Here is a 23,419-nt window from a genome sequence, read left to right on the forward strand (position 1 = left end):
TTATGATGTTGTAGGGAAATAGGTTTATCTGTTGATTCAATAAAATTACAATATAAGTGTGTAGGTTTGTTTTGGTTACTCACTGTCATAGTGCTCGCTGTCCCAGAGTGACCTGGTTGAATGACTGACGTGTGAAGGGAGGGTGGAGGTCAAACGTGAGAAGCAATCACGTGCGTGTCGTGCTTGCGAAACCAAAGCCCACATTATCTGTTTCTCGCTGGAAAGGCACTCAACAAGAAGATCCACACTTGAAAAACCTAGATAGCTGACGTTAGCTATTTCGGAGGCATCGGAATCAAGTCGTAGTTATATCGTGGTATTGTCTATAATCAGGTAAGCGTAGTCTTTCGTTAATAGAATACCATGATTATCGTTGGCGATGTGAAGGTTGGATGTTAAGGGAGGCTAACGCTAGCATTAGCTAGCTAGCGTTGGTTGACCTTGGTTGCTGATGCCATGGTGGGTTAGCTAGCTATCTCTCTCTAGCTAGCTACCTTTAGCTAGTTGGTTGCGTATAACGTGCATATCTTTCGCGTTCGCTCGCACTACGGAAGGTACGTGGTGAAACAGCTAACGTTAGTAAAGGTGATGGCCTTGCCAACAATAGACTCGTTGGGTTAGGATCAACGTTATTATTCGTTTTTGTTGAGATGTCTGGTTAGGGTTAGCTAGCACTAGCTAACTTAAATCGGCACCGAAACTGTTGCAAGCTAATCGCCCAGCTCAGCTGACCGGCATCTACCATAGCAGTAGGATTCCTAGAATGGAGGACAGGGCTAGGGCACTATTTACAATATATATAGTCGACAGTCAAGTCGGTCTGTGGGTCTGTTCAGGTAAATCAGAAGTGACCTATGTATATAATACAATAATAATATTGTGGCGACCGTGAAAAACGAGTCGGCAGTCAAATAAAAGGGTTTATTAAAAAAGGCAACACACAACGCTCGAATGCACACAAGGTGAGTAAATAGACACAAGAGGGGGAGAGAATAGGCCCCCTACCCCCCCAAGCAGGGCCACTACCCCCTGCAGCCAACCAACCAATGCTCTGTCCCAGAGTCGCTGTACAGTTTAAGATATAATAGCACTATAATATTAGAGCAAATCAATATTATAGTATAACATAATAACCGAGAGCTGCTTAAGTCTTGTCCAAGAAGCGTCTGGGCACCAAACCAAAAGGTAAACTTAGTTACCTCCAAGCTGGCTCAGGTCCATGTCCAGCCAGTCAGGGGATGCATTGAACAGTCTGATGGCAGCTGGTAGGAACAGTCTGATGGCAGCTGGTAGGAAGAACCTACTGAAGCCTCTGAAGAGCAGTGTTTCTCAGCAGGGGGTCAATGGACCACCTGTGGTCCTTGACATAAGGAGTGTAGAGTATACTATATATGGGGGGGGGGGGGGGGGGGGCTTGACACTGGGGGGGGGCTTGACACTGGCGGGAAGCTTGACACTGGCGTATGTTGAGATCATTAATGTTAAATATGAATACAATAGAAATTACTGTTATGGCTTGTTATACTAAATTATATAGATGAGGTGGTCCTTCAGGATTGTTCGAAATATGCCAGTGCAAAGCTCAAAAAAGGTTGAGAACCACTGCCATAGAGCACCTTGGCAGGACCAGTCTCACTGCTGAAGGTGCTTCTCTGCCTGACCAGAGTGTCATGAAGACGGAGGGAGATTGTCCATGATGGCCCCCTCACCTTTGCCTGCATTTTTCTCTCCTTATTCAACAAGGAGTGGCTGTGTAGTGTCTTTGTCTTTGAGCTGTGATGCAACAGCGACCAAAACCTCTGGTTTGAAAAGAGAGAGTCGGCTAAAACCATATGCAGTCTATATATTACTTGATCATTCATTTTAAGAAATAGATGGTCCCTTTGGCAAGCCTCCTCTAAGCGGATTTGGTTGTACTCGTCTTTTTAATTTAAGTACAAGCTCTTGAGTGGCCCTCCCTTTTTCCTCTTGTCAGGGCCAGCTGACTTCTCAGCAAATGGAAAAACAGCTCCCCCGGCTATGAGCATTTAACACCATCAGTGCTCTGAATATTGGTTAGTATTGGTTAGTAGGCCTGTCTGGTCAGTTATGTTTCGCAAGGTCTTTTCCTTCCGTGTGGTGAAAGTGGAATGGGATGCATTCAGGTAAACGCTAGTCTATGTTTTTGCAATATATTGGTAGCTTTGGTGTGCTATAATCATAATGTTGGTTATATAAGGTTTTCCATTGTCCTGTGCTTTGTGGTAGCCTATAGGCTGTAGCCTAAAACCAGGGAATATCTAAAACATTTGGTAGCCTTTATTCTTTTTGTCTTACTTGTTCCTAGAAATTCAAGTTTTTATTTTGAAGTAGGTTCACTACTCAAAATAAAAGCCTTGCATCTTGTATTTAGTTACTCTTTGATCGTCCTGGATCAAGTACCTGTGATGATGGTCCAAAGTAGACAGAGCTTAGTGAGTTAGCCCACACTGACCCCCTGCTCATATAAATAGACCCCTGATCTCTAGCGATCAGGTTTCACTGCCAGATCAAATGCATACTGTCGGCCTTCTCCACAGACCGAGAAGAATAACATTAGACTGCATGGTAAACTGTTCCCCCCCTCTCCCTCTAGATTAAAAGGATCTCAGATGGACACTGTTATTCGCCGATGCCCTTTCCTGACCATCGTGCCTCGGGCCTTGCTGCAGCTGGCAGGGAAGTCGTCGCTGCTGGGCTATGCTCAGAGGTGCCCTGTGATGATGGACCTGGCCTCACGACCTCTGAACTCACGACCTCTGGCCAGAGCCCTCTCCTCCTCGGCCTCCATGTCCAATGACGGTGAGTTAGTACGCCTATTTAAGACTGCCCCAAAGCATGCAGGGTTGTAACATCGTAATCATCCCTTTTAACGCACACCCGTTGCGTAGTAAATCAGCTGTCCGTGTAGTAAATCTCATCCCTGTTCTGTGTTGTAGAGCCTGACCGTGCAGTCAAGCTGCCCCTGGGCCACCCGGCGCCCCCTGCTGGCCAGGCGATGGGCTCCAAGTGCCCGTTCCTGGCTGCCGAGATGGTGCAGAGCAACAATAGTGTGGTGAGGAAGGCGTCCATGGAGCTGCAGGAGGATGTGCAAGAGATGAACACAGTCCGCTCCAGTAAGGAACTCATTTGCTCTTAACGGCTTGCCTGGTTAAATAAAATAACAATAAAAACACACTTTTAGTTGGGTAACCAAAGGTCAGTTGATGTGTTGCAAAAGCTTGATTTGAGTAAACAACACTTAATTACCTCACTATTCATACTATGCATGGCAAATTTATTCCATACCATGAACCAAAGTTGTCCAATTTAAGACATAGACTTAGAACGTAGGGCAGGTTCGGTGGATGTGTGTGTGAGATGGGTCAAGTTAATCACAGTCTCCTTTTGTTTTGTTACAGAGAAATGTGAGTCTGTGGTGGACCTGATCAAGGCAGAGCAGTTTGTGGTGGAAGGCTCTGTAGTGGACCTCATCGGGGAAGACAAGTCCGACCCAGGAGCCCTGAAGAACCCGCCGAGGCTGCAGCCTCCCAAGGTCTCTCACCTACTCAAGGACAACCTGCCTAAAGGTCAGAACCAGTAATAAAGCAAAACTCCCAAGGAATGTGACCCGTATCATCAAATAACCTTCGACTCTTGTTGCACCTCACACATCATAATTGATTTTCCCCACCTCTCTTATATTTCCAGCTGCTACCACCTTCCAGTACGACAAGTTCTTCGAGAAGAAGATCGAGCTGAAGAGGAAAGACCACAGCTACCGGGTGTTCAAGACGGTGAACCGGCGCGCCCTGTCCTTCCCCATGGCCGATGACTATTCCGAGTCCCTCCACTTGAAGAAGGACGTGTCCGTGTGGTGCAGCAACGACTACCTGGGCATGAGCCGACACCCCCGCGTCACACAGGCCATCATGTGAGTAGAGTCATAGATTTTGACGCGGTTCAACCCTGGCTGGGTATCGATTCGAATTTCAAGAATCGATTCGATTCCGATTCACAAGGTTCAGAATCGATTATCACGATTCGATTCAATATCGATTCGGTTAGTGTTACTAAAAGCTGTTTTTTTTTAGCTGTTACCTTAATTACATGACTGCCAAATTAAGCAACACATCAATACTAGGGCTGGGTATCGATACTGATTTCCAAAAATGAATGAATGAATGAATCATTGAATGAATTAATGAACTATTCATTCCTTCATTTATTAATTCATTCATTAAATAAAAGATCGATTTTGGGATTCATGAATCAATTCAGAATCATTTGATTCAGAATCGATGAATAGATTTTTTTAAACCCAGCCCTAGGTTCAACCATGTTTAGTTCAACACCATGAGTGGACTGGTCAAGGGGGTGAGAATATGTGATTAATGGATGACGACATATATTGATGTTGAGCAGTTATCACGTGTTAAAGACCGATGGAGTGTTCAGTGGTGTTCCAGTATAGTGAATATTTCACCTCTCCCCCTAGGGACACGTTACGGAAGCACGGTGCTGGAGCAGGAGGAACGCGCAACATCTCTGGGACCAGCAAGTTCCACGTCGAGCTGGAGAACGAGCTGGCCGACTTGCACAGGAAAGACGCAGCGCTTCTCTTCACTTCCTGCTTCGTGGCCAATGACTCGACCTTGTTCACTCTGGCCAAAATGCTTCCAGGTACGTCTGACTCGAAAGTATTGGATGTCGTCGGTAATCATCCCTCCTATAGCTCCAGGCATCGTTCCATGTTCAGTGCTCAAAACGGCTGAACGCCTCCATGTCTGTTGTTTTTGTTTTGTCTCTCACAGGCTGTGAGATCTACTCAGACGCAGGAAACCACGCCTCCATGATACAGGGTATAAGGAACAGTGGGGTGAAGAAGTTAATCTTTCGTCACAACGACACCAATCACCTGCGAGAGCTGCTGGAAAAATCCGACCCCTCCACCCCAAAGATAGTTGCCTTTGAAACTGTGCATTCGATGGATGGTAAGTTCTTAACTTCATGCAGCGTGCTGTTTTTTCATAGTCTATCTTCACTGCCGATCCCAGTCTTAGGTCTTAGATCGACTTAGTTCTGAATCCTTAGTCGCGTCTCACTGCCCCTACCTTAATCATCTGGTACCACAGTCTTCTCTGGGTCAGGCTAAAGGAAGTTGCGCCCCTGCAGGTGCCGTGTGTCCTCTGGAGGAGATGTGTGACATCGCCCACGAGTTCGGGGCCATCACGTTCGTGGACGAGGTGCACGCCGTGGGCCTGTACGGCCCCAGGGGCGGAGGGATCGGAGACCGCGACGGAGTCATGCACAAGATGGACATAATCTCCGGCACGCTCGGTAAGAACCGTAGAGAGGCGCGAGAGGCCCTGTTCTGATTCTGCGGCGAGAGGGGTCACCTCAGCGCGCCGTCCACACAGAAACGAACGCCTCACCGGTCAGTCCTCTCATCAAGCACCGCCACTCTCATCACGCACCGCCCCCCGTCTCTCCCTGTTGTTGCAGGTAAGGCGTTCGGCTGCGTGGGCGGCTACATCGCCAGCACCGCCGCCCTGGTGGACACGGTGCGCTCCTACGCGGCGGGCTTCATCTTCACCACCTCCCTGCCGCCCATGCTGCTGGCCGGCGCCCGGGAGTCCGTGCGGACGCTGAAGAGCGAGGAGGGGCGCGGCCTCCGCCGAAGGCACCAGCGCAACGTCAAGCTGCTGCGCCAGATGCTGATGGACTCGGGCCTGCCGGTGGTGCACTGCCCCAGCCACATCATCCCCATCAGGGTAAAAACCACCTCCCACAGACATGCACACCGGCCAGGGGTGAAAATTACCTTTTTGGCTCACGGTGAGTCACCTGCCAAGGGGACTGTAGATGACAAATTCTACCGGCCAAGTATTTTTTTTTTCCGGATAGCCTTCCGAAATCTAGTCGCCAATTGGACATTTTACCTGCATTTGGCCGGTGGCAGGTGTTCATTTTCAGCCCTGACACCGGCTGAAGATATTTTATCTCCCTGGTGTTCAGAGTTAGTCTAAACCTCGAACCCCCCTCCCGCTTAATTCACACCTGGACCCTCTACCTCCATTCAGGTGGCGGACGCGGCCAAGAACACAGAGGTGTGTGACATCATGATGGCGCGCCACAGCATCTACGTCCAGGCCATCAACTACCCCACGGTGGCCAAGGGGGAGGAGCTCCTGCGCATCGCCGTCACGCCCCACCACACACCCCAGATGATGCACTACTTTGTCAGTAAGTACGCAGTGAAAGAGCTCTTGTGTATTTATCTGGGGGGGGTTAGAACAGTTACGCGCTAATGACGTAGTTTGGGCCGTCATCCGGTGAAATCGTTAATCGTGTTAATCGTGTTTTCCTCTTTACGTGCGTAAGCTGTTGGTTAGACCTCTGTGTACTCAGCTGTTCCTGACCTGTTTTTTTTCCGTCCTCCAGAGCGCCTGGTGCAGGCCTGGACAGAGGTGGGTCTGGGCCTGAAGCCCCACTCGTCAGGGGAGTGCAACTTCTGCCGGCAGCCCCTCCACTTTGAACTGATGAGCGAGAGGGAGAAGTCCTTCTTCACGGGTCTCAGTCACATGATATCAGCCAGGGCCTAAGATTTTTAACACTAGACAGAAATCCGGCCCCCCGAACCACAGGGTATTAAAGATATTTAATGGCATATGTATGTATAACTTCAGATGTATCAACATTTATGAAATATTCTGTATTACAAATAAATGTTTGGGGAAAGTGATTCCTTCTCGTTATTGCATCTGGTTTTCACCGGGCCACCTTATACAGTATTCAATCACAGTTAACTCGTTTTATGGAAAATGCAAACTAAGTCAGGCCACAATAAGCTGCATTGAAAGAGATGGCTGAGTAGTCTGCATAGAGCATGAATGGATAAGTAGCTAATGGAGTGTTTACTGGGAAACCGGCCAGCAATCTTATCACTGGTGTCCACCAAAGTAAATTATATTACGTAACGTCTCAACAGACTGTTGGTCTTGATAAACATGCACACTGTTCCACATGTCAGAGTGATTCAGCAAACATTGAGGACTAGTTCTTTATACCAGTTTGTACGGTCGTTCAGGTCCCTGGAAGAGACTGCATCCATATATATCTAGTTGGTGTTAATATACAGTAGCACAGTACAATATGACCCTTACCCTGATGTACAGTGGCATGTCAGGTTAGAGAAAATCCTTACCTTTTCACACCCACCCCCCCCAAGCTAATACATACCAGTCAGAACCAGTTTAGACGTAGTAAAAATGTCCTCTGTTACAACATGTTAAGGAATGGATCAGCGACACTTCTCACACACTGGGAACTGTGAAAGGCTGTGAACACTGATTACTTCAACAAACTCATTTTAAACTCACCTTATACAAAGTAATTATTGAAGCAGAAGATATTAGATTACAGTCATTTAGCTGACACTTTTATCCAAAGCGACCTACAATAATTGCATTTAACATAGGAAAAGCCAACATACTACTACTTTCCAGAACTCACAAGTGTATCTCCTTTCTAATAAGAGCTTAATCTAGTGCTGAAGGCAAAGTGCAAGAATAGCAAACTAAAAATACAATAGGTGCTTATGAGGGAGGATCGTAGTAGTACTTTTTGAAGAGATGAATTTTGAGCCTGAGGCAAAAGATAGGCAGCGACTCTGCTGTCCTGACCTCAGTGGGCAGTTCATCCCACCACTGCAGGGCCAGGACAGAGAAGAGCCGTTACCGTCTCGATCGACCGCAGGGGCCTCAGAGAGTTGGGGCAACCAGTCACCCCGAGGTAGCAAAGCATAGCAGCCGTGGGGGTGTAGGGTTTGACCATGGCCTGGAGGTAGGAGGGAGCTGTTCCTTTCATTGCCCTGTAGGCTAGCACCAGAGTTTTAAACTGGATGCCAGCTGCTACAGGGAGCCAGTGTAGGGAATGGAAAAGGGAAGTTGTGTGGGAGAACTTGGGGTGGTTGAATACCAGGCGAGCAGCAGCTTTCTGGACAAGTTCCAGGGGTTTAATGGCTGAGGCAAGAGATGACATGGGCCTGGATGAGCACCTGTGCCGTTTTGTCAGTGAGGACAGAGAGAATCCTGATGTTGTAGAGTAGGAATCTGCAGGAGCGTGTGACAGATGTGATATGTGCGGAGAACGACAGTTGGTCATCCAGGGTCACACCCAGATTCTTGACATCCAGAGGAAAATTGCACATCAGAGCAAATGGACCTGTGTTTATTTTATGAATCAGTCTGTATTGGTGCATTCAATATTCCATCGCTCCAAAGGAAAGGGAAGTTAACCTTTCTTGTGTTTGTGGGGTATCAAGGGTGTGATGTGAAGCCCCCCTATCCAGCCATGACTCATATGTAGAACTACCATACTCAGCCACTAGATGGCGATGATGTAGCGCAGTGACAGGATTATGATAGGAACACATTGGTTTGAAGACATCTCCCAAACATAATTTACAGGCCTACTACTATAATTAACACTAACCATTTAAAAGTTATCATTTACTATTAAATACTATCATTTACAATATGAACTATTCAGTAGTTCCACAATGGCATGTTAGAATTGTGTGCTATTTTAATTGAATAATATTGTTTCTTCTGTTTCATGCAATTACGGTGAGCACATTATCTAGTCCATCTATGATTATATGTGCATATACTCGACCTGTTTCAACCACAGGGAAGCACAGTTCCCATATAGAATCAATGAGGAAAAATCTTGGTTTCGCACATCTGCAAATGACAGGGGTGTTGCATTCAGCGACGCATGAAAGCACTCAGCAGCACTGACGACATGCAGAGCCGGCGCTCAGCAAATCAAAGACATTTCCTGTCTTCCCTGGGAGAGTATTACCACGTTTTGAGTGTTATTATATAATTGGAGGACAGCTCCAAGTGGGGCAGTCAGGTGACCACTCTGCTGCAAGGCTGTAAGGCGGCTCACAGTGAAGGTTTTCATGCAAACAGAAACTCCTTGGTTTAATGCCACTGACGCAGTGTAATGCCCAGGCTTTTATACCATTAAGTGTAGTAGACTAATATGTGAAGCCTACGCTTGATGATTTTGTATGTTTATGTTTTAATACTATACATTGCATAGAGTATGCTATTTTATTCTGGAGAATCTTGCAGTCTATTGTAGGCTACACCTGACAACGCAACTGAATTGAGTATAACCACAAACCCAATTCCACTCATGCATTTCCTCCTACACAGTGGCATTCATAATCTCTCCTGTGTGACAATTTTACCACACGTGCATGGCTCACAACGCTGTACCAACCATTGTATGTGACCTCATTTCCTCTCCTCGTTGTTTATAATACTGTAGCGCACATGCCGTGCAGCTCGTTACCAGGGCAGACCCGACACCTCTGCTCTCTGGGAAACACGGGGGAAAGGCATGACTGTGGGCGTGTGGGGGGGGGGGGGTAGCACAGGTGGCAGGTTTGGAGTGTGTGGGTGTGAGCAGGCTGTGTGTGAGCGCCGCACTGTGTTGTGTTGGTACCTTGTTCTGTGTGGGACGTGTTGTAGTGTTGTAGCCTACGATCAAGTGTTCTAGATGGTGCGACTTCTATGCATGCGTGAGAGATGTGTGCCTATGTCTGATTCAGTGAATTGTGATTAGCTGTGTGCGTGGGCGGTGGGTGGGTGGGTGGTGGACGGGCGGGTGTGTGTGTGTGTGTGTGTGTGTGTGTGTGTGTGTGTGTGTGTGTGTGTGTGTGTGTGTGTGTGTGTGTTCATTCCTGCTCCTCCTCCATGCTGTGGTAATCCTGTGAGCTGTGCACATCTGTGTCTCTCCCACTCACGTGCACAGACAGATGAGCCGCATGGCTAGCGTCCCAGTGCACACACACACACACACACACACACACATTTTTTTTTTCTAGAAAGTGCTGTGATCTCCACTGGCATGGCTTGCATGTGGCCACAATGTTTCGAGCAAGGCATCATATGAATGCAGCCGTATAAGCTGTAACGACATTCTGTACTGTCTCTCTCATGACTGATGACATGATAATCTCTGTGGCAACTTGCCTGTATTCTCAAAAACATGCACATTGGCACATTAGTCATATGAATCAACATTGTTTACTTGACTAGACATACAGAATGTGGATCCCATCATACCATGGACAGGATAGAGTCAAATTGCCATGGAGAAGGGGGTGTGACTCCACCTGATGATGGATGTCAGAGCAAAGGTTTACATGTTTGGAGACAGTTCCATCACCCTTCATGCCAGTAGCCCTGACCCTGACCAAGGACAAGCATTCAGAGCCAAGAGACTGAGGGTGTGTGGGTGTTTTCAGGCATTTCAACCCACGTGAGAACTGAAAGGCAACCTTAATTTTCCGATATCCAAATGCAGATGGTTCAACATGGTTCATGGCTTTATGCCTGTTGCCTCTATGTCACTTCTGTGGTATTATGCGATATAGCCTACATTAAAGAACTGCGAAGACTAAAATAAGATCAGAAAAGATCAATGGGGAATACATGACTGATGCATTTATTAAAGATACAAAGTTATCTCTCTCTGTCTTTAAATCCCGAAGCATGAAAAGTTCTCTCTGTGTCTTTAAATCCTGAAGCTTGAACTCCTCCCTCCTGTGTTCCTCTGTCAAAATTTTTTACTGCATCGGAATGGCAAAGCGAGAACGTGCCGTATCCTATACTTAAGTTAGTGCGCTTTCTCAATGTAGTTCAATTTTTCTGTCGATGGCATTGCTGTCTGGTGTTACTTTAGAGTTATGCCATTTGATTTTTATTAGCGGTAAGTTTTCAAGACTAGGTAGGCGAAGTAGCAAAGCTAAGATCCAATGGACAACAAAAGTGTGGGGCAAATCCACGCTCCCGCTCAACTAAGGCATTTATCGTGACGCTTGAGCTTTGATGAGGTCGGTCGGAAGCGTAGCGCTGTTTCTTTCGTGAATTTGTTTGGCGCTTTCTTAATACAATGTAGCATAATATTTGTGTATTACATGACTGAATGTAACATGATATTGAGTTCGATATGACTAATGTGACGCCAAGCAAGAGCGTAGACTGGCTGCAACTCGAGTTAGAATCCGGGGGGAATTCGCTGCTTCTGCTGGACTGTCGATCGCATGAGCTTTATGAATCATCCCATATAGACACGGCCATCAACCTGGCCATACCGGGCCTGATGCTCCGCAGGTTCAGAAAGGGAAGCGTACCCATCCGGACCATCATCCCGAACCACGAAGACAAGGAGAAATTCGTAAGGAGATGTAACACGGATACGGTGATTCTGTACGATGAATGCACTATGGATTGGCAGGAGAGTGGATCCACTGGTTCGGTTCTGGGACTGCTTCTTCAGAAACTCTGGGACGACGGCTGTAAAGCACATTACTTGGAAGGCAAGTTTAGCTACTTGACTTAATGCAATACCGACCGTGTTCACTCCTTCAATTTCTAAACAAAGTTTTTTTGTCTCCGTATCAGCATCATTATAGCCTGTATGCTATAACCTATTCATTATTTTACCAGAAATGTAAAGTGTTTTAGTTAATGTCCTATGTTTCTCAAACTTTGGAACTCGGGAGTCAGTGAATTTCTCAATTATGAATTCCAAAATGGCTACGCCATGTTTTGCTACAGCAGAGGGAAAGCATGTAGACCCCAGCCTATTTCATGAATGGGAGAATCCGCATACACCACTCCACCCTGTGGGAATCTGATAAATTAGTTGAAGGAATAATAATAAGAGAGAAAAAATAAATAAAAAACGATTTCATAGCAAACAAACTCATGTACTCTTTAAAAATAGCTTGAGCCTCTTCCAGTAACCTAACTGACTGCTCTTTTTTTTTCCCCAGGGGGGTTTGTGAAGTTCCAGACGGAGTACCCAGAGCACTGCGAGACCCTGTTGGACAGCCCCTGCCCCAGCTCCTCTCCCCCACTCTCCGTCCTGGGCCTGGGGAGTCTGCGGATCAGCTCCGACTGTTCCGACGGCGAGTCCGACCGCGAGCCGAGCAGCGCCACCGAATCGGAGGAGAGCCCCATACCCGGCACCCAGCCGGGCTTCCCCGTCCAGATCCTCCCCTACCTGTACCTGGGCTGTGCCAAAGACTCAGCCAACCTGGACGTGCTGGGGCAGCACAACATCAAGTATATCCTCAACGTCACGCCCAACCTGCCCAACATGTTTGAACATGACGGCCACTTCAGGTACAAGCAGATCCCCATCTCGGACCACTGGAGCCAGAACCTGTCCCAGTTCTTCCCAGAGGCCATATCGTTTATTGGTGAGTAGTTTCACTACCTGTGGTATTTCACTGTACAGATTTGAGGGTTCATGGAGTTTGTTATATAACATAGCTATCTCGACCATAGCTAAGGTGAATACGCGATTGTTCTTTATTGTTCGCTTTGTTGTACTATAAGTGTTGTATAGTTTCTTTTGTTTCAGATGAGACCTCAGGGAATATTCCTGAACGATTTTACTTTTCACTTTCATTTTGAATTTTAGCGCAATATTGAAACCCACAGTGACGCATGTGACCTTATATTTGGTTTACAGCAAGTACAGTTCCAGGCTGTAGCTAGCACTTGTTTTCAAGTGGGGTTGGTTAGTGGTACAGGAAGGAAGCTTGGCTTCCACTCTGTGGCCGTGTTGTTTTATCAGGTTAAGGGCGTGACGTACCTAACGCGTCCTGATGCAGGGCGTTATTTGATATGATACTGTGCTACGTCTATGAGGATATTAGACCCTCTCTTATCTAAATTGGAGAGGATGTTAATATTTGAAGTAGACTTTGAAGGCGTACGACGCCGTGCTGACTGCAGTCCAACTGGTATCAGCAGTCTGAACTCTTAACAGAGCAGAGGAAGTGAGAACCGCCATTGGCACATAGCTGGGGAGACTGCAAAGGCTCTGGTGCGTCACAATGAGTTGTCGTTAAAATTTTCAAAGTCAGTAAGGAAGGAAACATACGTTGTGATGGAGGAATATGCTTTTGATTAGACCCTTTACTTCCTGGCAAACAACATTTTTTTACTTCATGTGAGTGTTAGAAGTAGGCTTCCACGTTAAATCTTTGTTTTGCTTTCATGCCCACATTGATTGAAAATCATTGATTTCCAACAGTTAGCCCACTTACTCTAATACCCCTATTTAAAGGGTTTGTACAGCTGCCCATCCGTGTGATTTGACTGTCAATTGTACTGTCTGTCTGTGCTGATGAGTGGTTTCATCCTCTGCTAGATGAGGCTCGGTCAAAGCAGTGTGGTATCCTGGTGCACTGCCTGGCTGGGATTAGCCGCTCCGTCACAGTGACCGTGGCCTACCTGATGCAGAGGCTCAACCTCTCCCTCAACGACGCCTACGACTTTGTGAAGAGGAAGAAGTCCAACATATCCCCAAACTTCAACTTCATGGGGCAGCTCCTCGACTTTGAGAGGACCCTGGGGCTACACAGCCCCTGCGACAACCGCGCCAACAACGAGCAGCTCTACTTCACCACGCCGACCAATCACAACGTATTTCAGCTGGACACGCTGGAATCTACCTGAAGATGGGGAAACGGCAGCCAATTTGTTCTCGCTATTTCCTAGACATTTTTGAGACTGTTGGATACCTACAGTATGTGTCTCACTGCCAGACACTGAGAGGGACCAGAAAGCGTAGACTGTAAGAATCCTTTTAAGGACATGATATGCACCGTCTGCATAAAACATGCACCGTTAGTCCAGTCTCTGATGCCTTGAAGATTTATGGCGGACTTTTGTAAATGGGAAAATTACAAGTATGCAATCATAATTGCAGAAAATTAGGCTATATCACTACCATGTTAACTCCAGGAAGATTATCAGTGGTTTGACTTTTTTCATATTCACCAGCTGTAAAGTGGATATGTTAGTATTTTTGTCACATGTATGGCTACTTCCCATTTGGAATGAACAGTTGGCCATACAGAATGTGAATAGTTGTATTGAGACCAAAATGATGCTTTGATGGTACACAGAGGGAAACGGCCTACTGTGAAGTGGCCATGAATAACATTCCTATTGATGGCTGTTCTATTCCTCATCATTCGCAGCTATCTTTACAACAGAATGGAAGGAAGACAGGAAACGGTGTAGGCAGCTCACAAATTATTCCTTTTCCTTCTTTTTTTTTTTTTTTTACTTTGACATACAGTATTTGCTATTAATTTTATTGCAAAATGTCAGAGATTCAACCGTTTTTTGTTGTTTTGTTTTTTAAAGAAAAACTATTGTAAGCGACGTTGTGATTCTATAAATGCGTCTTTTGCATGTGGTTGAGTTCCATCAAGGCTATTTTTGTGTTTACCTCTCACCTGTTGTTCCTTTGGCCTTCACCATACCTTTCTGACTTAACATGCCACTGTCTTTCTTTTGCCAAGGACTCGGGTATCGTGTATAAGATTGTCTTTTACCATGCTTGAATGAACAATGTATCGTAATAATCCATGTAGAAAGGAATGGACAGTATTCACCAGCAACCCAAGAAAGTCTTCAGCTGCAGCTGTCCTAATATGGCATGATAAGATCAAGGAATATATTTGGTGTTTTTATCAGCTGTCTATTGCCAGTAACAGCAAATGGGCTGGAAGTGAAATGTTAACTTATGAGAGGGAATGAAAGAAAACGCTCTACTAATGTGTTCTTACCTCATGGAGAGACATTTTCAGGGATTTTTATACCATGCATCTGTATGTAGAGATGTACATAAGATTCAGTTATGGGGGACCTTTTTCTCAAAATCATGAAGGATGTTTGACTGACCCTATTATAGAGTGTATGTAAAACAAAGTGTATAATACATGTATGTATACATTTATACAACAAATTAAATTGTATATTTTTACTTGTTACCTGTTTTTTTATCCTCTTTGTGTAAGGTAGGATATAACAAAGTTGAATTTCCATCAAAAGCTTAATCGATCACAGCTTAAATTCAAAGGAAACAATGTTTAGTCAATCAGTGATGTGAATGACTGAACAGAAGGTCTTGTGAACAGAGGGAGCAGTCCTGTACCCTGGATGGCGGTTTGCTTCCCTGGACCCAGCCCCCCCAGGCTGTAGGAGTGGGGAGATATCCGCTCTCTGTCTGCTCCGAACCCGGCTTCCTCTCTCTCTCTCTCACGCACGGCCTGTCAGACACACAGACGGGCGGCAGGGCCGGACCCCTCGAACCACAACAGACCCACTTCCTCTCCCGGTACCTCACGCAGCGGGGGAGAATAGAGGAAGATGAAACGGCATACCGTACCAGAGAATGTGACATGTTTTGTGTGGTAATTTGTGCCCATGGTAACTGGCTTCTCTCATGGACAGCACCTAAAATATGAACGTTTTTGAGAATGCGTCTCACTCTGTTTCTCTGTTCATTGGCTACTGGCCGATATCCCTTTGTTTTTAGTCGCTCTTAGACAACAGCTCTTGTTCTTAGTGTCTTGTTTGAGAGGAGGAAGTGAGCTTCCTGCTCCATCCTCACATCCGTGCTGCCACTCAGGGAGGGTGAAGCGGCGGTCAGGCGGTGCGTAGCGCTGTTTATCGGAGAGTCCACAGTCCTCTCCCTCTTCGCGCTGAAAACATCCCCTTACAAATTGTACCATATCTCACTAAAGGGGATATTGGGTAGAGTCTACTTCCTAATTAACAGATCACTAAGTTCATGTCTTTTCATACCCAGGGTTCATTCATCAACTAAAAAGTGTTAGCCAGTGTCCACCCATCTCTACCTCTCCCGCATGGGGTTGATGTTGCTGCACCCTTGATAGATTCACCATGTTTTTTTGTGGGGTTTTTTGGTGGAGGAGTCCATCAGGGGCCAGGGCAAATTTGTTTACGCTGAAGTTCTAGGAAAGTCATTTTTAATATTCCAAGTGTTAGAACCCAATGGCAAACTCCTCCCCTTGGCTAACGCTAACAGTTAGAGCAGCACATGAGCGGACTTGCCTAGCAGCGCCTTGCGGTTGCGACAGTGAAAGGCGGCGTGTGGCTGGCTCCACGCAGCATGGCTGAACCCGGCTGGCGGCATACCTGCAGGCCTGACCTGTAATTATGTCTGAGAGACAAGCAGGGCCTGACAGAGGCCAGGCAGGGGTAGGCTACCTGCAGGCCAAGTCGGGAGGTATCTCCTCTGGGGACAACCGTCCACCATTAGCTTTAGACCTGCTGCTGAGGCACTTCCACGGTGATATGGGAAGGCTTATCGAGATAGAGGTCCAGCAGAATATGATCGGGGTAGGGGGGGGGCTGGGGTTAGAAGAGGCATTTCTCTGTTGTCTCTCATCCACATCCACACATGGTATAATCACAGCGCAGACGCCACCCCCTGCAGCACCCTGTCTGTAATTGGCAGATATAAAATAGCACTTCCTATCTGGAAAGTCCCCGACAGCTGTTACATGAAAGTTTTGGAACAGAATTAATCACCATATCTTCAGAAGAGGAGCCCACTCAGGTTGAAAAGAGCCTGCTGTATTAGTAGACTAACTCGGATGTCATACCCACAGATTTGATTGTGATTGACAAGAGATACTCATAAATATATACTCTAAATAGAAACCATATGACTTTGGGGAATTCACTCCATACTTTTACAAATCAGGCTAAATATGAGATCAGAAATTGTAGTTGTCTCACTGTTAAACTCAGTCAAAGAAAATGGAAATATTGCTTGTTCAAGGTGATATTCCCTTGCACTGAAAGGCATCTTATACAGGACTGTAGTCTCTGTGTTGAAGGCCTTAGCCCTGTTCTGCTGCTGTGCTAAATTTGCTGCACCAGAGATAAGAGGAGTATTTTTGTCCCGCAAGTGAAGGGAAGCAGAGGTTGAGGCACTGCTTACTCAGCAACACTGGCAGGGGAAGCAGATGTGTCTGAGACTGACAGGGTTGAAAGAGAGAGAGAGAGAGAGTGTGTGTGTGTGTGTGTGTGTGTGTGTGTGTGTGTGTGTGTGTGTGTGTGTGTTTGTGTGTGTGTGCGCGTGTGTGCGTGCGTGCGTGCGTGCGTGCGTGCGTGTTTTATGGTGTTTTTGAGGAGAGAAACAGCAAGCAGAAGCCCCTTCGAGCTGTTCCACACCTGCTGTGGTTAAGCTCATTCGCAGCTCTCACATTCAGCACATTGCATGACGATCAGAGAATCCCACAGCTGCAAGTTAGTGACTCCACAGCACAGGCATGTTTGGAGTACTTCACTGATGTGATTATTCCTCATTGAACCAAATGCTTTTCTGCATACGGTTCACCTAAATCAAGTCAAGAGAATGAATCATTGTTTATTTATTTATTTGTATTTATTTTTTTACTAATGCAGATGATCGTCCTGGTCTTCTCCCAGTTCTCTGTCATACACAGCCATTAAAGATGGTTTAGCTGTTCCATTGTAAAGATACAGTATATCCCATCTGGGTAAATTACATCTTCTTGGGGGGGTAGTCATGCTTTGTTTGTGTAAGGCATATGTTCCCAAGGCCTGGAGAATAATCCTAATCATTTTGGCTAAACTAGTGAGTGACATCATGGATTGGATTGTATTTTATTCCTCTGATTTCCATATTCTGTGCAAACAGTTAGCCAGGGTAGAGATTTAGACAGTGTAGAGATTTAATTATATTCTAGGTAGCCAGGGTAGAGACTTAGACAGGGTAGAGTCTTAATTATGCTCTAGTTAGCCAGGGTAGAGACTTAATTATACTATAGTTAGCCAGGGTAGAGTTTAGCCAGGGTATATTCTAGTTAACCAGGGTAGAGACTTAATTAGGTCTCACGGCTGCTGACGATCTGGATGGAATCATATTGACATTTGTGGGGTAATATTGATCTACTGTAGGCTATGTCACGGCAGCTGTACCAGCTGGGAATGTTGTTCTCAGTCAGGATGGTTATGTGCTCATAACAACAGAAACTAATTTATCTCTCCTTGTGCATACCCAGATAGCAAGCGGATCTGGGCCATATATGGGCCGGAAGTAAGCCACAAGGGCCAGATCTGGCCTGTGTATGGCCCAGATCCGCTTGCTATCTGGGTAATTGATTTTTTGGTAGATTCTTTAACAACAGAAAAAAGTCTATATTTCCTCAGAGGACTGCACAACAACATGGTTGTACCTTAGCCACGATATCACAGAACTATAGGCATAACCAGATAGCACACATCTTGCCAATGTCGGCCGGCCCACTGCCTGTTTCAGTCAGCAAGGATTAGGCTCAACGTGTTGTAATCTTGGCTACATACAGTATTGGAATGGTATGTGTTGGTGTGCTTATGATTTCATTTCCTGTTGTGGGGGATTACAATTTTAATTTCATGAATCACATCTAAAGCCTTCAGCATAGCTTCATCCACCCCTATGTTTGTAATGGACTGAGCCAAGCTCACAATGTAGCTTATGGTGTGGACCGTCCTATATATAGAGAGATAGAAGACAGTGTTGGAAGAAGGAATGGCAGACAGTGAGTTTTAAGCTTTGGGGCTCTGTAAAATTAACTATATTAGAGCTAACTCTAGTCTTTTCTAGGTTGAGATCTTCAGCCAGTAATGTTTTTTGGACTCTTACAACTTCTTAGTAGCCTATCAGACACATATCATACAACATTCTATTGATACAGTACAATCTAGCAGTTCTTGCTATTAGTAAGCCAGGAAGCGTTTTATCTTGTCAGGTAATCCAGTAAGATAAGACATCTGCTTTTCAAGACAGACCTCAAATCTAACCTCCTATATCTAAATGTACACAAAATATTTCCTGAGAAATGTTTTCTGAGAAGGGAGAGGAGTGCGAGTTCTGGCACTGTGAATACTGGGTCATGTGTAAAGCGGAGCCACATGGACTATGAGTGGCAGGGAGAGGATGCCATCTGTTAAGACCAGAAGCCTCTGTTTCCATGGCCAATTTCACCATCCGGTGCTGCACACTAGCCCGCATTCACCAAGAGAGCAAAACTGACTCATCTGCGCCAATGGTTTATGGAAAACTCCAGCGGAACGGTCCTTTTAGGAAACCCCCCCAATGGTTGATAGTGAAAGTTCCAAATGTATAAAGTTAGGGGACATTCTTCAGGCATAGATAGACCAAGCGTAAAATACAACAAATACTGTATCTCTCCTGCGGGTGTACACGTACCCAAACTGCAGAGCTGAGTCAGTAGTGGGAACGCGGAACTCCTGCTGGCTGGTATTCCATCCATGCAAGGCCATATGCTGATTACAGTATGGGACCACTGAGGGAGCCAGGAGTATTTGTCTGCACCTCCAGACTTGGAATCCTAGGCCTGGTCCACTGGGTACCATAACAATGATGTCACCAGAGAATGCAACCAAGGTCAGGGATTTCCTGCTTTCTGTTCCCGTTACTGTACACATGACTGTACGTACTGGATAGAGAAGCACTGTTCTATGTCTGTGTGAAGTCTGAGACGCTTTCTTATTGTTAGCATTTTGGATATTCCACTATGTTTTGAGAAGCATAAAAATAGATAAATCTTTGGATTTCATGGAGAGTGACGCACCAAAAGCCAAACAATTGCCGTCATTCATCTATTAATCTATGAATAGAATGGTGGAATTTGAGATTGATATTCCTTGAAGGCTCAACCATCTACGGGCCATTATGGCCAGGACAGCGCTGAACAGTGCCCCACTGTTCTCCGGGGGGGAGAAGTGGGATGGAGCGTCACCATACAAGATTGCAATCATTTCACTCCCGTCTTTGTGTAGGATTCCCACTCCCTCGTCACTGCGTATCGACGGGCACAAAAGCCAATCTGCTCTGTTTGCCAGTTTGAGGTGCGAAGCATCATCTGTGATCTTCTCCAGATCATCCCGGATAATTCCGTGCTCAGGGCCTCTTGATCCTTTGAGGATGTTGCTATTGAACCGGCTGTGCGGGATTGTCCCCCCCCCTTCCCCACCCCCCGGGGGCTGCCGGGATTTATTAACAGTGTGGTGGAAACATCAATGATATCCCCTCATTACCGCCACTATGAGCTTCTACCTTGACCTAAAAAGGAATTTGAGTTATAAGGGCTAGTTTTCTTTAGGTCTCGTGCTTGTGTCCATGGCCAATTAAGCACATCTAGAAATAAACCCAAGGTGATGATAATAATGATATCTGTTCTTGGACTTGGGTCCTTCAGTACAAGTGGAACGGGTAGAACAGGAAGCGTCTAAGCCTCAAAGCCTGCTGCTCTCAATCTTGCGTCTGTGTGTGGGAGGCAGAAATGGGATATGAGTCCATATTTCCCTTTAAGTATAGTACACAACTCACCAGTGTGCTGATCCACATCCACAATCTTGAAATTAACTGTCATCCATAGCAATGATAATCTTCATATACATCTAGGGGCTTATGTGGTTCTTACAGTAGCTGTTTCATGGTAGACCAAGGTTCACTCTCTCATGTGATCTAGGGTTGTGTGTCACTGATAGAGGATCAATCAATGGCGTGTGTGCTCTACTGCCGCTTGTCAGTCTCAACGGCTGGCAGCCAATGATATCTGCATTTCACGTACACACACACACACACACACACACACACACGCGTGTACACAAGCACGCACGCATGCACACCCACACTGAATGAATGAATGACTGAAAAGGGTTACATAATCCACCCTCTTTCAATGGCTGGTCAAGGTCAATGTTACAGGGGTGTGGGCGTCATGCACACAATAAAGAAGTAGGTTGTGTGCCATCCTGTGTGTGTGTGTGTGTGTGTGTGTGTGTGTGTGTGTGTGTGTGTGTGTGTGTGTGTGTGTGTGTGTGTACCTGAAACACACCTATTACCCAACACTGTACTTTAAGACACATAACCGCAGCGTGTACAGTATTAATGACAGGAGCAGGCATGAGTCATCAAGCCTGGCTTGTATAACTGGCTGACTGTTCACTGTCTCCGCACCACCACGCCCCACACTCATTCACCATTTACACTACTGGCCTCAGCTTCTGTCTGCCTCTGTCCCTGCCTCAACCTCTGTCTCTGCCTCTACTACTGTCTCTGTCCCTGCCTCAACCTCTGTCTCTACCTCGGTCTCTAACTCTGTCTCTGCCTCTACTACTGTCTCTGTCCCTGCCTCAACCTCTGTCTCTACCGCTACCTCTGTCTCTAACTCTGCCTCTGTCCCTGCCTCTAACTCTGCCTCTACCTCTGTCTCTACCTCTGTCTCTGCCTCTACTACTGTCTCTGCCTCTACTACTGTCTCTGTCCCTGTCTCTGTCCCTGCCTCTGTCCCTGCCTCTACCTCTGTCTCTACCTCTGTCTCTACCTCTAACTCTGCCTCTAACTCTACCTCTAACTCTGCCTCTAACTCTACCTCTAACTCTTCCTCTGTCCCTGCCTCTAACTCTGCCTCTAACTCTGCCTCTAACTCTGCCTCTACCTCTAACTCTGACTCGGTCCCTGCCTCAACCTCTGTCTCTAACTCTGTCTCTAACTCTACTGCTGTCTCTGTACCTACCTCTAACTATGCCTCTGTCTCTACCTCTAACTCTGTCTCTGCCTCTAACTCTGTCCCTGCCTCTAACTCTGTCTCTACCTCTAACTCTGTCCCTGTCTCTAACTCTGTCTCTACCTCTAACTCTGTCTCTGCCTCTAACTCTGTCCCTGCCCTACCTCTGTCTCTGTCCCTGTCTCAGTCTCTGTCTCTGGCTCTAACTCTGTCTCTACCTCTGTCTCTAACTCTGCCTTTGTCCCTGCCCTAGCTTTGTCTCTGTCCCTGTCTCAGCCTCTGTCTCTGCCTGCCTCTTATTGACTTTGAACAATATTCCGACGAAGGCTGCTCCACACAAATGAGACCGAAGTTCTGTAGTAATGCCTAAGCTAAACAATAAAAGATTTCTAAAGCTAACTACAGATGATCCATCCCCTTTATGACATTACATACATGTGTTTGTATAAGTGGCATAGCTTTTCTTTTTAATCAAGCTAACTATGTTGCCTACAGCAGCTTAAGGAGGACTGTTCTGCATAACGACAGTGTAAGAGTCCAGCTGCCACCATCCACTAACATCACTCTCTCAAACACACATGTAGACCTACACATATACTTCCAAGTTACACTCGCGCGCACACACACACACAAACACAAACACACACACACACACACAATCTGACTCACCTCAAGGAATTATACAGAAACGGCAGGGCATTAAATAGCACAGCGGACCCGGTTGCTGTGCAGTGCTATTCTGATATTTCTTGTCCAAATCAGGGCCCTTCATCCAGCCAGCCCTCCTGGAAATGTGTGAGCTTAGTCATTAGACCTATTGTAAGAGTGTTTATGACTCTATTAAGCCCAGTCTGACTCACCAGTCCATCATCACTCTCATTCATTCAGCACCCCCAGCTCAGACATTCCTGTCGGACCAGACCCTATTTTTGCTTTCCTTTTGAATCGCAAAGCAGGTTGTGTTCATGGTTGACACAGTTGTCATTATTATTACTGTTAGGTGGGCATATATCATTTCAGTTACATTTTACAGCGAATTCCATTTTTAGCAAAGAGGTCATAGCTCATGCACGGGTCTCATAGCCTACTATGATGTGGAGATCTATGTTGTTGCCCTTCACTAGCCGCAGTACTCTTGAGTGAAATCTATTCTCCTCCTCCAGTACATGGATGTAGGCTAAGTACAGCAAAGACGACAAGTTCAGAAAGAGGTTTTCTACTGTCACCTAGTGGACAGAGTTGTGACTGCATATCTCTTGGTCCTTGAACATTCGAAAAGCCCCGTTTTCACCAAAGACGATGTTGCGCCAGTGGCACAAAATAGAGATGCAAATGTAAACAAACCTAAATGAATATCAGGTTGAATAAGTATGGCTATGGTGATCTGATACCCCTTTAAAATTAGTTTTTGTTTTTGTCTTTGGTGAAGCTATGGCTTGTTAATCACGTTTTCAGCAGAACGCCTGAATATCCTAGATGGCCTACTGACCATAGGCTAGTACTAGATGGATGGTCAGGATGGTATGGAAGGTCTGATACACTTTAGGGCCTTCAGCCCACTCTACCTCAGGTCTCTCTCCCTTGTAAGGGCAGACACGGACTCACAGGGGGGCGAGGGACCCTTTCGCCTCCCATAGAGATGTGCCTTTTTTCTGCAGGCTAAAACTTATTTTATAAATAAATTAATGTTAGGCAGAGCCTAATATCAGGTTGGAAAACAATTTGTTAGGCTACTCCCAGGCGATTAGAGTAAATGTCTTTTTGAGGCAGAAAAGGCATGTTACAGGTATGTGGCACTGGCTAACATTAGTAAACATGTTCATTTTCGTTTTATAGTGATATTGATGTGCTTTAACTTTTGCTACTAGCCCTAACACGAGAATCAGTCTCGTTTTCTCCCTCATTAGTTTTAATGTTGTCGTATTGTGTCGGTAGCTGTAGCTAATATTAGCTATA

At 46.0% G+C, this 23,419-nt stretch overlaps 2 protein-coding genes across 2 annotated transcripts; both read left to right on the forward strand.

The window, feature by feature from the left end:
• The first annotated feature begins 192 nt into the window (after positions 1-192).
• On the forward strand, positions 193-6,661 carry LOC311314970 (5-aminolevulinate synthase, non-specific, mitochondrial-like). The gene is made up of 11 exons (XM_084445526.1): positions 193-333; positions 2,615-2,820; positions 2,958-3,134; positions 3,420-3,587; positions 3,709-3,931; positions 4,496-4,680; positions 4,812-4,991; positions 5,173-5,337; positions 5,503-5,771; positions 6,081-6,243; positions 6,442-6,661. The coding sequence occupies exons 2-11, from the start codon at positions 2,631-2,633 to the stop codon at positions 6,600-6,602; spliced, it is 1,881 nt and encodes a 626-aa protein (XP_084301652.1). The 5' UTR covers positions 193-333; positions 2,615-2,630; the 3' UTR covers positions 6,603-6,661.
• A 4,140-nt stretch (positions 6,662-10,801) lies between these two features.
• LOC311314974 (dual specificity protein phosphatase 7-like) lies at positions 10,802-14,749 on the forward strand. Its single transcript, XM_084445531.1, has 3 exons — positions 10,802-11,398; positions 11,858-12,286; positions 13,246-14,749. Exons 1-3 carry the CDS (start codon positions 11,029-11,031, stop codon positions 13,551-13,553), a joined length of 1,107 nt encoding a protein of 368 aa, XP_084301657.1. The 5' UTR covers positions 10,802-11,028; the 3' UTR covers positions 13,554-14,749.
• Positions 14,750-23,419: the final 8,670 nt, after the last annotated feature.

The sequence above is a fragment of the Borostomias antarcticus genome (assembly GCF_949987555.1).
Source record: "Borostomias antarcticus genome assembly, chromosome: 11".
Taxonomy (NCBI): domain Eukaryota; kingdom Metazoa; phylum Chordata; class Actinopteri; order Stomiiformes; family Stomiidae; genus Borostomias; species Borostomias antarcticus.